Below are 11,071 nucleotides of genomic sequence, written 5' to 3' on the forward strand. Positions count from 1 at the left end.
CGTCGCGGCGTCGCGGCGGAGACGAGGACGACGGGGCGGCGTCGAGGCGGCGGGGCAGCGGCGTCGGGAGAGGAGAGGGGAAGGGGATCGAGGGCGAGGGCGAGGGAGAGAGAGGGGATAGGTTATCCAACAGGTACATCCATACTAATGGCGCACCTCACCCTGGTGCGCCATTAGTATTTTTTTTGATTTCTGCTCGAGCCAACAGGTTATCTTCCACCTTACCTGATCCACACCAAGTTCCCTCTACTAGCTCGACTGGTCAGCAGCCAGTTCTCACACCAGGAGGTCCTGGGTTTGATTCCCAGGCTCCACAATTTTTTTTATGCATTTAAAATGCTGTTTGATATTTATTTGTGTTTAAATATGTTCAAACTTGTTTAAATCATAACAGTAATATTTTTTTATAAGACAGTAATAATTTTTTTTTAAAATATCATCAAACAGTAATGCCGGTGGAGCGGGGGAGGGTGCGGGCCGGGGGGCCGGTGGACCGGGGGGTGCTCGGCGGCGAGGGGGACCGGATCTGGTGAGGTGGGATAGCTAGCGATCGAGATGGAGGGGGATCGAGATCGAGTGTCCATGAAATTTAAAAATATTCATGATAGTTCAAAAAGTGCCCATGAAATACAATCGAGAAATGAAGGCTACGATTTAAATACAATCGATCTTAGCTAGCTATATGTTCACAATCTTCTTGCCCTTCTTTTTCGCAAATGGAGTTCTTCTGTGGAACGGACGTCCTTTAGGTAGGGTGGTCCTGCTTCTTCTTGTGGTGTATGCTGCTACTTCATCATCGTCGTCATGTTCGATTCTCGGGTCGCCGTACTTGTCGAAGTCTTGCTCATTGGCTACTCCATCCATTCCGATGATCTTCCTTTTGCCTCTCCTCACGACAACACGACTGGGCTTTGACGGGTCGGTAATGAAGAAGCATTGGTCCACTTGGGAAGCCAGTACCCATGGCTCATTTTTCGCGGTGACGTTTGCGCCTGCGGTCTTGGATTTGGCTTCGGGTATAACCATGGTGGTGAAATACCGGTCTTCTTTTAGGACGCTCTTGGCCCATCTGACACGGAACATCGGGACCTTCTCTCCAGCGTAGCTCAGCTCCCAGATCTCCTCGATCCTTCCGTAGTATCTGTCCTTGTCGTTACCGGTGTAGGATTCCATCGTTACCCCGGAGTTCTGATAACCATCGCTCTTCATGTCCTTGGCCTCGGTGTAGAATGTGTAGCCGTTGATATCGTACGCCTCATAGGTCATCAGGTTGTGCTCGGCGCCCTGTGACAAGGCGAATATGAGTTGTTCTTCCGCGGAAGAATCATCATGTAAAGGGTACGACAGAAGCTTCTGCTTGAACCAACGCGTGAAACATGAGTTGTGCTCTTTGAGTATATCTCCGTCCGTCCTCTGTTGGCCTCGGTCATTGTACGTCTTCTTAATAAAGGTTTTGTGCTCTACCACCCAAGGATCGACCACGTCTATGTGTTGTAGCGCGACTAGGTTTGCTCTTTCAAAGTCGGCGAGTCGACCCTCGAAGTCGACATGCATTTCGCGGCGACCCTCACGGTGACCCCATCCAGCGAGCCTGCCGAGGTGCCTGTTGACGGGTAGACCAACGGGGTTCTCGATGCCTAGATAATTCGTGCAGTAGGAGATGCACTCTTCAGTCAGAAAGCCCCTGGCTATGCTTCCCTCTGGACGTGACATGTTGCGAACGTATCCTTTGATGACACCATTCATCCTTTCGAACGGCATCATGCTGTGCAGGAACGTCGGCCCGAGTTGGATGATATCGTCCACGATATGGACCAGCAGATGCACCATAACGTCGAAGAATGCGGGCGGGAAGTACATCTCAAGCTCGCATAGTATCACCACGATCTCTTCCTATAGCCTTTTGAGTTGCCTCACGCCAACAGACTTCCGAGAGATGACGTCGAAAAAGTTGCATAGGCCAAATAGCGTTTCACGGACGTGCGCGTCCATGATCCCACGGATTGCAACTGGAAGTATCTGCGTCATCAGCACGTGACAGTCGTGAGACTTCATCCCGCTGAACTTCAGCTTCGCTAGGTCTAGGTATCTGCTTATCTTCCCCGCGTAACCGTAAGGAAGTTTTACTCCTACGAGGCAGGTGAAAAACTGCTCGATCTCCTCCTGACTTAGAGTGAAGCACGCGGGAGGGTAGTCATTTCCGGTCTTCTTGGCCTTTTTGCCTTTGCGACGACTTTCCGTGTCGTGCTTCGCCTCATCATCATCATCATCATCATCATATATAGCGTGAAGCTCCTGCCTGATGCCCATTGATTTCAAGTCTGCCCTTACTTTCGGCCCATCTTTGGTCCTCTCTGGCATGTTGAGCAGGGTACCAAGCAGACTCTCGCACACGTTCTTCGTGATATGCATGACATCAAGGCTGTGAGGCACACGGTGGATCTTCCAGTACGGCAAGTCCCAGAAAACAGACCTCGTTTTCCATACCTTCAGCAGCGGCTCTGGCGCCTTTCGCTTCTTTCCCGGCTCTGGCGCCTTTTGCTTCTTTCCCGGCAGTGGGCAGTCTTTCCAATTTTTCAACAACTCGTCTATTTCCTCGCCGCTCCTCGTACGCGGGCGTCCTCGGGGTTCGGTTTCACCATCGAATAGATCCTTGCGTTTTCTCCACGGGTCATCGTCGCGAAGCCACCTTCGATGTCCCATGAACACGGTTTTCGAAGACCCGAGATCTCTATCTAGCTGGCGATACGTTGTGTCATCCATGCACCTGACGCATCCAGAAAATCCGTGGACCACCTGCCCCGCGAGATATCCGTAACCGAGATAGTCGTGCACCGTCGTGAGCAGCGCGGCTCTCATAGGGAAATATTCTTTCTCTGCGGCGTCCCACGTATTGGCTGGCGTTTTCCACAGCGTGTCAAGCTCCTCTTTCAGCAGCCCCAGATACAGATTGATGTCGTTCCCTGGTTGTTTCGGTCCTTCAATTAGCATACTCATGTGAATGTACTTCCTCTTCATGCACAACCAGGGGGGAAGATTGTACATCCACACAAACACAGGCCAGGTGCTATGTGTGCTTCTCTGGCTGCCAAACGGATTGACTCCATCGGTGCTCGCGCCCAGCACGATGTTCCTTGGATCGTTCCCAAATTCTAGGTCTTCGAAGTTCAACGCTTGCCACTGTCTCGCATCCTTAGGGTGACTCAGCATCTTGTCTTTTTATCTATCTCCGGATCATTTGCGTCATCTTCTCGCTTCTTCTCCTCCCTATCCGCGTGCCAACGCAGGAGCTTTGCTACCTTAGGGTCCGCGAAATACCGCTGCAGACGAGGAGTGATCGGAAAGTACCACACCACTTTTCGAGGAGCTTTCTTCCTCTTCTTGTATCGAGTGACGCCGCACACCGGACATATGGTAGACTCCGCGTGCTCGTCCCGATAAATGATGCAATTGTTCATGCACACATGGTATTTCACGTGCGGTAAATCCAGAGGACACACGATTTTCTTCGCCTCCTCCAAACTGGTCGGGCACTTGTTCCCCTTGGGAAGACGTTCGTGCCAGAATGACATGTTCTCGTCGAAGCATGCGTCGGTCATTTTGTGTTTTACCTTCATCTCCAGAGCCATGAGCGTTACTTTCAGGCGGGTATCCTCGGGCCTGCATCCTTCATACAATGGAGTAACCGCGTCTAACTCAAGTTGATCCATCTTGGCTTTCTCTCGGGCGGCAGCTCTTGCGTTATCCGTCTTCTTGAGAAGCAGCTCTTGAATATGAGGGTCCTGCACCCAGCCCATCGATGGTCCAGCATCGTCTGCTCCGCCGGCATCATCATCTTCATGATCATGCCCGTCGTCTGCTCCGGCATCTTCCTCATCATCATGTCCTGCATCTTCTACATGATGACTGTGTACAGCATCACCGTCGTGATCATCTCCTGGGGATTCTTCGTCTTCTCGCCCGCCCGAGCCGCGGTGGTTGTCTTGCTGCCCTTCCTCATTTCTTGCCCGGCCCCCATGGACGACTTCGTAGTCATCTTCATCACCTTGCCACCGATAGCCATCCATGAAACCACGCAAGAGCAGGTGGTCCCGCACCTGCCAGGATTCCGGGTCCGCAATAAGGCTCTTCAGCTTGCATCTTCGACACGGACATCTTATCTCCGTCTCGTTCTTTTGAAGCATCTCGGCCTTCGCGGACCTCAAAAACCTATTCACGATGCCTTCGGTCATCATGCGGACCATGGTCTCCTGCGGGGTAGAGCAAAACGATATTTTAGAACCAAGAAAAAATTTGGCATGAATTTCCCTAAAAATAGGACCAAAAAGAATGCTTAATGCCAAAATTCTCGCCGAAACGGAAATGAATCAACATTCCGGCAAAATATTGGCAACTATCGCATTTCAAATACCGGTACACCTCCAAACACAAACACATATGCAACACCACAAACATATGCAACACCACGAACATACATAGATCTAGCTAGGCCATAAAAAGTGCATGTGCACATTGTTGTAGGGAGAACAACATAAATATAGCTTCCCCCCTTACTTACCTATCAAAACAAGGTAATTTAACCACTTAAATTGAATGAATCTATGGTGGAAATGAGGTGAAAAAGAGGAGGCACCCGAGACAAGGAGGAGGTGGAGAGAATGAAGTGGGGAGAAAGTGAGCGTGGGTAGGAGAGGCTGTCCAAAATATCTTGTTGCTGCCCACTTACTAATGGCGCACCAACTCTAAATGCGCCATTAGTAATCCAGGTTACTAATGGCGCACCTTCTGGTGGTGCGCCATTAGTATGTTTGGACAGGCGCACTAGTTAAAAAAAAACTTTTGATACTAATGGCGCACCCTGGGCCAGGTGCGCCATTACTAGTTACAACTAGTAATGGCGCACTGTGTCTGGATGCGCCATTACTATGTTTGGACAGGCGCACTAGTTAAAAGAAAAAAAAATTGATACTAATGGCGCACCCTGGGACAGGTGCGCCATTACTAGTTACAACTAGTAATGGCGCACTGTGTCTGGATGCGCCATTAGTATGTTTGGACAGGCGCACTAGTTAAAAATTTTTTTTATACTAATGGCGCACCCTGGGCCAGGTGCGCCATTACTAGTTACAACTAGTAATGGCGCACTGTGTCTGGATGCGCCATTAGTATGTTTGGACAGGCGCACTAGTTAAATTTTTTTTTGATACTAATGGCGCACCCTGCGCCTGGTGCGCCATTAGTAGTTTCAACTCTAATGGCGTATCAGAAGGTGGTGCGCCATTAGTATATACTAATGGCGCACCGCTTGTCTGGTGCGCCAACAATTTCGCCGAGTGGATGGCCGGCCGCAAGTCATGGATGATTGCTACAAGGAAATCATCTAACAGTGTTGGCCGGTTCTTCGTCGCTCTGGTAAGTACCTGTGGATGATTGCTACAACTTTGAAGTTATATTGCTAATTTTTGCAAACTCTAATAGAAGACTTCTTTATAGAATGGGAAAAAGAGGTCAACGAGGAGCTGAAGAAGGAGGCAGAGTTCTTTGGTGACATTGTTCTCGTCCCTTTCATGGATAGCTATGACCTCATTGTTTTAAAGACTATTGCCATTGCTGAGTATGGGGTAAGAAAAACTAGTACGTGTTTAACGGGTCATATCTGTTAGTTCCCCTTTCCAGTCTCATGTTTTAGTGCGTTCATGCTAGCCTCTGCCTTTCATAAAGCAAGCATGGGTTTAACTCCAGCTGGAACTATGATTATTATTGCAAATCTAATGATCGTCTTCTAAACACAGGGTGTTATGTTTATCATGCCTACTAGTGGTATTAGAGTATCATATTTATTTTAGAAAAAATAGAGTATAATCTTTCTGGCAAAGTTCTGGTACTGGTAGTGATATATTTCACCCTGCATACATGAGTGTGATGTAATTTTCCCGCTGCTCTTCAGGAATGGGAAGAAGAAGTATACCCACCTTACGCAAACGGACCGGGCTATGTGATTTCATCAGACATCGCTGAGTACATCGTATATGAGTTTGACAACCAGAAACTGAGAGTAAGTCATTACCACCATCCTTGTCAGTCAGTAAGTAAATATCCAAGCATTTGTGTCAGTGTGTCTAAAGGCTAACAAACGGATGTGCTTTCCCCTGATTGTTGCAGTTGTTCAAGATGGAAGACGTGAGCATGGGCATGTGGGTTCAGAAGTTTGACAAGACTCGCCAGCCGGTGGAGTATTCCCACGACGTCAAGTTCTTCCAGGCCGGCTGCTTCGACGGCTACTACACCGCGCACTACTAGTCGCCGCAGCACATGATCTGCCTCTGGAGGAAGCTACAGTCCGGGAGAGCTCAATGCTGCAACGCCAGATGACAATGAGACTGCTTGGTAGTTGAAAAGCAGCACCCGGCTCTCTGGAGAATCAAACAGCAAGGATGAGTTCGAGTTTGATCTTGATTTGGAGGCCCTCTAGATAGTTAGCTTGCATAATTCGCTCATTCTTTTGGTCAGTGGCTGGTTAATTTTTCAGTTGCTGACTCTGACACTAGCTAGATGCTGTCACCATGTACATGTGTCAATTGTTTTTGACCTAGGAACTACCAGCTCTGCTGATCTCACTTGTATACCGGTTGTTCTTATATATACATAATAGATGTTTCGAGTAAATCATTTTGTGTGTTCAGAGCTGCTCCTGTGCATTGTCAATTCCACCTGCAAGTCTAATTGTTCTAAGAAGTATGCATGTCGCAGATGCCGGTTGAAGCTCCGCGACATGCTCGTGCCACGCAGCGCTACGGCAGCGCCCACTGCATGCGGTAGCAGGTGTTGAGCTCAATGACGGGGCGACCGCTGAAGTCGCCTTTGATCCTGGGCGGCTCCTCCCCCTGGACGGCCTTGGTGCCGAGCAGCTCCACCATGAACTGCGACGACGCCGCCACGTCCCTCCTCGTTGGTCGGGCCACCACCGTGACGCGCGAGCCGACGGCCATCCCGCACGGCAGCTCCACGGCCACCGGGGCGCTAGCACGGGACGCCGAGCCGGTGGCGGGGCAGGACGCGGGGGCTGACGGGGAGGGGGGAGGGGATGAGGAGGAGGCGGCGGCGGAAGGGGAGAGGAGGTGGGGCAGGAGGGTAGCCGCGGCGGCGAAGGCGGAGGAGGCGGAGGAGGAGTTGGCGCCGCGGCTGAAGCAGATGGAGGAGCGCGAGGCGGGCGCGGTGGGGCGGGTCGGGGGTCGGGAGGGTGCGCGTGTGGGGTCGGAGCGAGGCCGCAGTTGTCGAGGAGCGGACCTCGAGCTCGCGGCGGCGCGGCCGGTCGGCGGTGGCGACGGGCGCGACAGACGGAGACGGAGGCTCGGGCTACGACTAAACGGTGCGACCCAGCCTTGTCCGAGTCAGCGCGCGGGCACGCGCCAACTGGCCAGCGTGGCACCTGACGGGCGGGCCTAACCGGTCAGTTTCCCCGTCAATACGTATAAAAAGCATTTTTAGCCTCTTTTGCAACGTCTCGCCTCAAAGTTGGTACTGACACGTAAAAATTACCAATCTTGGTATCAATCTGCTTCCAATGCCTGAGTTGTGGTACTTTTGTGTAATTTACTCTCTAAAATTGAACTTGGTATGTCACGAATTGAAATTGATGTATTAGAAATGGAAACCTGTCTTTTGAAAATTGAAATGAGCACTGTTCATGGGCTAAGCCTGAAGGGAAGCCAGGTTACTGTAGCTTACCTGACTTCCCTTAAAATGTTAGAGGATCCAGCTCCAGGCTCGACAGGGCGCGCGGCCCGTCAAAGCCGGTGGAGATCCATCCCCAGGAACGGCTTGCATCCTCGACTGTCTTCTCCTTCGTGATTAGTGCGCGCTTTGCTGCGCCGTTCGTGTGTTGGGTTTCTAATAAAAATAACCACTCTGATTCAAAAAACAAGGTGTATTACTTTTTTTAAAAAGTCAAAACTTTTAAGTTTGATCAAATTTTTAGAGAAATATATCAAATTGATACTTTTAGATTCATCACGAAATGAATTTCTATATTATTTTTTGTTTAATATGGTGGATGTAGATATTTTTCCTTTGAACATGGTCAAAGTTAAAGAAATTTGACTTCCTAAAAAACTAATGCCCCTTATATTTTATAACCGCGGGAATATTTAGTTTCGCGGGGGGGGGGGGGGGGGGGGGGGGGGGAGATGATAGAGTGTGTTTTATTTATATTTATAATATGGTGATTTGGTGAGCCTTTCATGGTGTGATTCTGTGTTATCTGTTTTGGGATTGTTTTCTTTTTCTTTTTCTTCGCCCAGGATAGCTTCGGCCTTGTATGATTTCTCTCTTTGTTAGCGTTATCCTTTGTGTGTGTTGATTTGTGTTGGTTGTGTACATCTAATTATGCAGAGGCCTGGTAGATTATTATAATCATATTCCTCGATGATATATTATTAGTCAATAAAAACACCCCCTATCAAAAATATAGTTACATAATAATTCAAAAGTTTAAAAGGGTAAATTTTACTTCATTATTAATGTGGACTTGTGGTTCAAAAGTTTGGTGCAGTAAAATGGTATATCTCAACATTCGACTTTTTATTTCCAAATTAGATAGTACTTCGGCTCAAACTCGCCCAGGCTTCACAAAAGTTCTGGCTCCGCCCCTGAGATGAAATGAAAGAAAATGATTCTTCCAAAAAAAAAGTGAAAGAAAATGAAACATTTACTCCGTCGGCCCAAGCATGCGCGCAGGCATCTTCACACTCCCGACAGTGCCGCGGAAAGTGACCGTGACTCTCCCGAGAGCATTTGCAGTGATCGACAACGGTACGTGCGAGTAACATGCATGCATGGACGGACGGATGGATCGCTACAGGTTCATGCAAAGGAAAGGCGAAGGAACCCGGCCAGCTGCGGCGCTAGCGACCCTGCCCAGCCCGGAAAGCAACCCGCAAGCCGGAGACGTGACACGGCAGGAGGAGGAGGCTTCCATTACTCGTCCCGGAGTAAGGGCGGAGCAGCACCATCGTCGGCGTCGCTCTCCATGTTGGGCGCCTGCCTGCAGCCCACCATACACGGTCGTTGCACTCCGCACCAAGAGGAGAAGAGACTTTTGCGCCGGGTGCAACGGCTCCATGCGTCGCCGGCCGGCCGTGTATCGTTGCAGTTGCAGAGTCCACACCCTGTTTTCGCGTGTGTTTCTCTGACCGGTTTCCAAGCAGGTTTTCGGAGCGGGCTCGCTCGTCGCCTTCAGCTAGCTGTTGGGAATTTGGGATCCAGTTGGATGGACGAGGTACTGCTTGATGCATGCATGCATGTTGATTAATCGCCGCTGACTGACCGGCACATTGTTAGTTCAGCGCCAACTTATCCTTCATTTTTTCTAGGATTATCAGGTGTCCTTGAATACAATCATTCCTACGTTCATAAATACCTTCCTTTTTTTTTTCCTTTCTAAGCATATAAAATTTGGCGTAGAAATTATAATAGAATTGGCGGGAAGGGGGAGACGTTGCTCACTTTTCTTCGCACGTAGTAGGACCCGAAAGCATAGCTGGCGGGAAATCTAACGAACGAACGCCTTTAATACGGAGAGATTCCTCCGCCTCATTAAACAAGACCACACCACCATTGAATTCCACAGTTTTGAAATCCCAGTGCCTCCTGGATGGGAATCTATTCAAATTCGGCAACCGGGACTTTCTTCTTGGTCATCTAACATGCCTTTTTCCTTCTTTCAGTTTTACGTTTTAACTCTTCCCGCACGATTTTGTTGTTTTCTATTCTGCCAAATGGTTGATCATAGTGCAAATCTAGGACCGGCTTGTTTTACTAACCCATGTTTCACAGTTGTGCAGGCTAATCATTTGGCCGACCCACCTGGCTCGAGCACAGCTTTTCCTTGTCACTAATTTACCATGAGGATAAGATAATGGAGAAGATTATCGATCATGGAGCCGCGAGCAAAGCAATGCTAGCTACTGGCTGGTCCAACTCCCAAAGCACGCAACTACTAGGACTAGCAAGCAGCAGAGCAGCAGCCCATGGTGCTCCCAGATCCACCTACACTGGTCCCGGGGCCCCACCGACCGGCGCCTCAATGCGCATGTTCTCTAGCTTGCGTTTTTGTTTGCTGCTCCTCCCTCCTCTGAGCTGGGCGCCGGCGGTGCATGCAGACGCAGAGACAACAACTACCGCGGTACACACACAAACTAGCTACTACTAGCTTGCTTGAGTTTGCAGGGAAGAAATCACTACTACTTGCAGAGGTAGTTACTGTACTGTTGTAGTTCGCTGCCGCAGAAAGTTACTGGTATACGCCATGGCCCATGGCGACAGCAGCTAGCAAGCAGACCGGGATGGTGTGGTGCCGCTTGCGCGCGTCCCGGCTGAATCCCTGGCGTCGTCGTCTACCTGGCTCCCGCGCGCGTCTGGATCGGTGGATCTTGGCGTTGGGACTTGCATTGTGTGTGTGGCGGCGACACAGGGAGGACCACCGCAGCGCCATGCATGAGAGTGCTCGCTGTTGCAGCCATGCTTCTTCTTGATTGGCCTAAAACCAGTCACCGATACACCTATCGGTGGACGACGGGTGGAGTACTATATTGCTGGTCAATTACACAAGCTAGATCGAGCAGTCATTTTTACTCCTGAAGTAGTATTAGATTATTATCACAAACACAATTTAAGGGAAGTAGTAGTAAAACCTCCTTTAAAAAAAGTTCCGATCTATTCACAAAGAACACCAGAAGTAAGTATTACCTTCAGGTCCGTAGACCATCTAGCGACGACTACAAGCGCTGGAGCGAGCCGAAGATGCATCGCCATCATTGCCCCTCTCTATCGAAGACGAGCAAACCTCGTTGTAGTAGATAGTCGGGAAATCGTCGTGCTAATGCGCTACAGGACCAGCACACGAGAACAACAATCGCCGTTGATGAAGAGAAGCGTAGGTTGGAAGGATCCAACTAATAGACACATGACCATTGACGAATGAAGACCGGATCCATATGGATCCATCGAAGACAAGCGCTGACCGAATACTACAAGATCCGCCGGAGACAAAGCTCCACACGCCCTCCAACGA

General features: G+C 49.7%; 1 protein-coding gene across 1 annotated transcript; it reads left to right on the plus strand.

The window, feature by feature from the left end:
• The first annotated feature begins 5,316 nt into the window (after positions 1-5,316).
• LOC109767704 (hydroxyproline O-galactosyltransferase GALT5-like) lies at positions 5,317-6,666 on the plus strand. Its single transcript, XM_040398473.3, has 4 exons — positions 5,317-5,412; positions 5,494-5,621; positions 5,948-6,055; positions 6,163-6,666. Exons 2-4 carry the CDS (start codon positions 5,568-5,570, stop codon positions 6,298-6,300), a joined length of 300 nt encoding a protein of 99 aa, XP_040254407.1. The 5' UTR covers positions 5,317-5,412; positions 5,494-5,567; the 3' UTR covers positions 6,301-6,666.
• The last annotated feature ends 4,405 nt before the right edge of the window (positions 6,667-11,071 follow it).

This window comes from Aegilops tauschii, chromosome 2 (genome assembly GCF_002575655.3).
Source record: "Aegilops tauschii subsp. strangulata cultivar AL8/78 chromosome 2, Aet v6.0, whole genome shotgun sequence".
Classification (NCBI taxonomy): domain Eukaryota; kingdom Viridiplantae; phylum Streptophyta; class Magnoliopsida; order Poales; family Poaceae; genus Aegilops; species Aegilops tauschii.

Coding starts and splice junctions, on each gene's coding strand:
- LOC109767704 (XM_040398473.3), top strand. CDS start 5,568: ATGGATAGCTATGACCTCATTGTTTTAAAGACTATTGCCATTGCTGAG. Junction 5,622..5,947: donor TTGCCATTGCTGAGTATGGG/GTAAGAAAAACT, acceptor GCTGCTCTTCAG/GAATGGGAAGAAGAAGTATA. Junction 6,056..6,162: donor TTGACAACCAGAAACTGAGA/GTAAGTCATTAC, acceptor TGATTGTTGCAG/TTGTTCAAGATGGAAGACGT.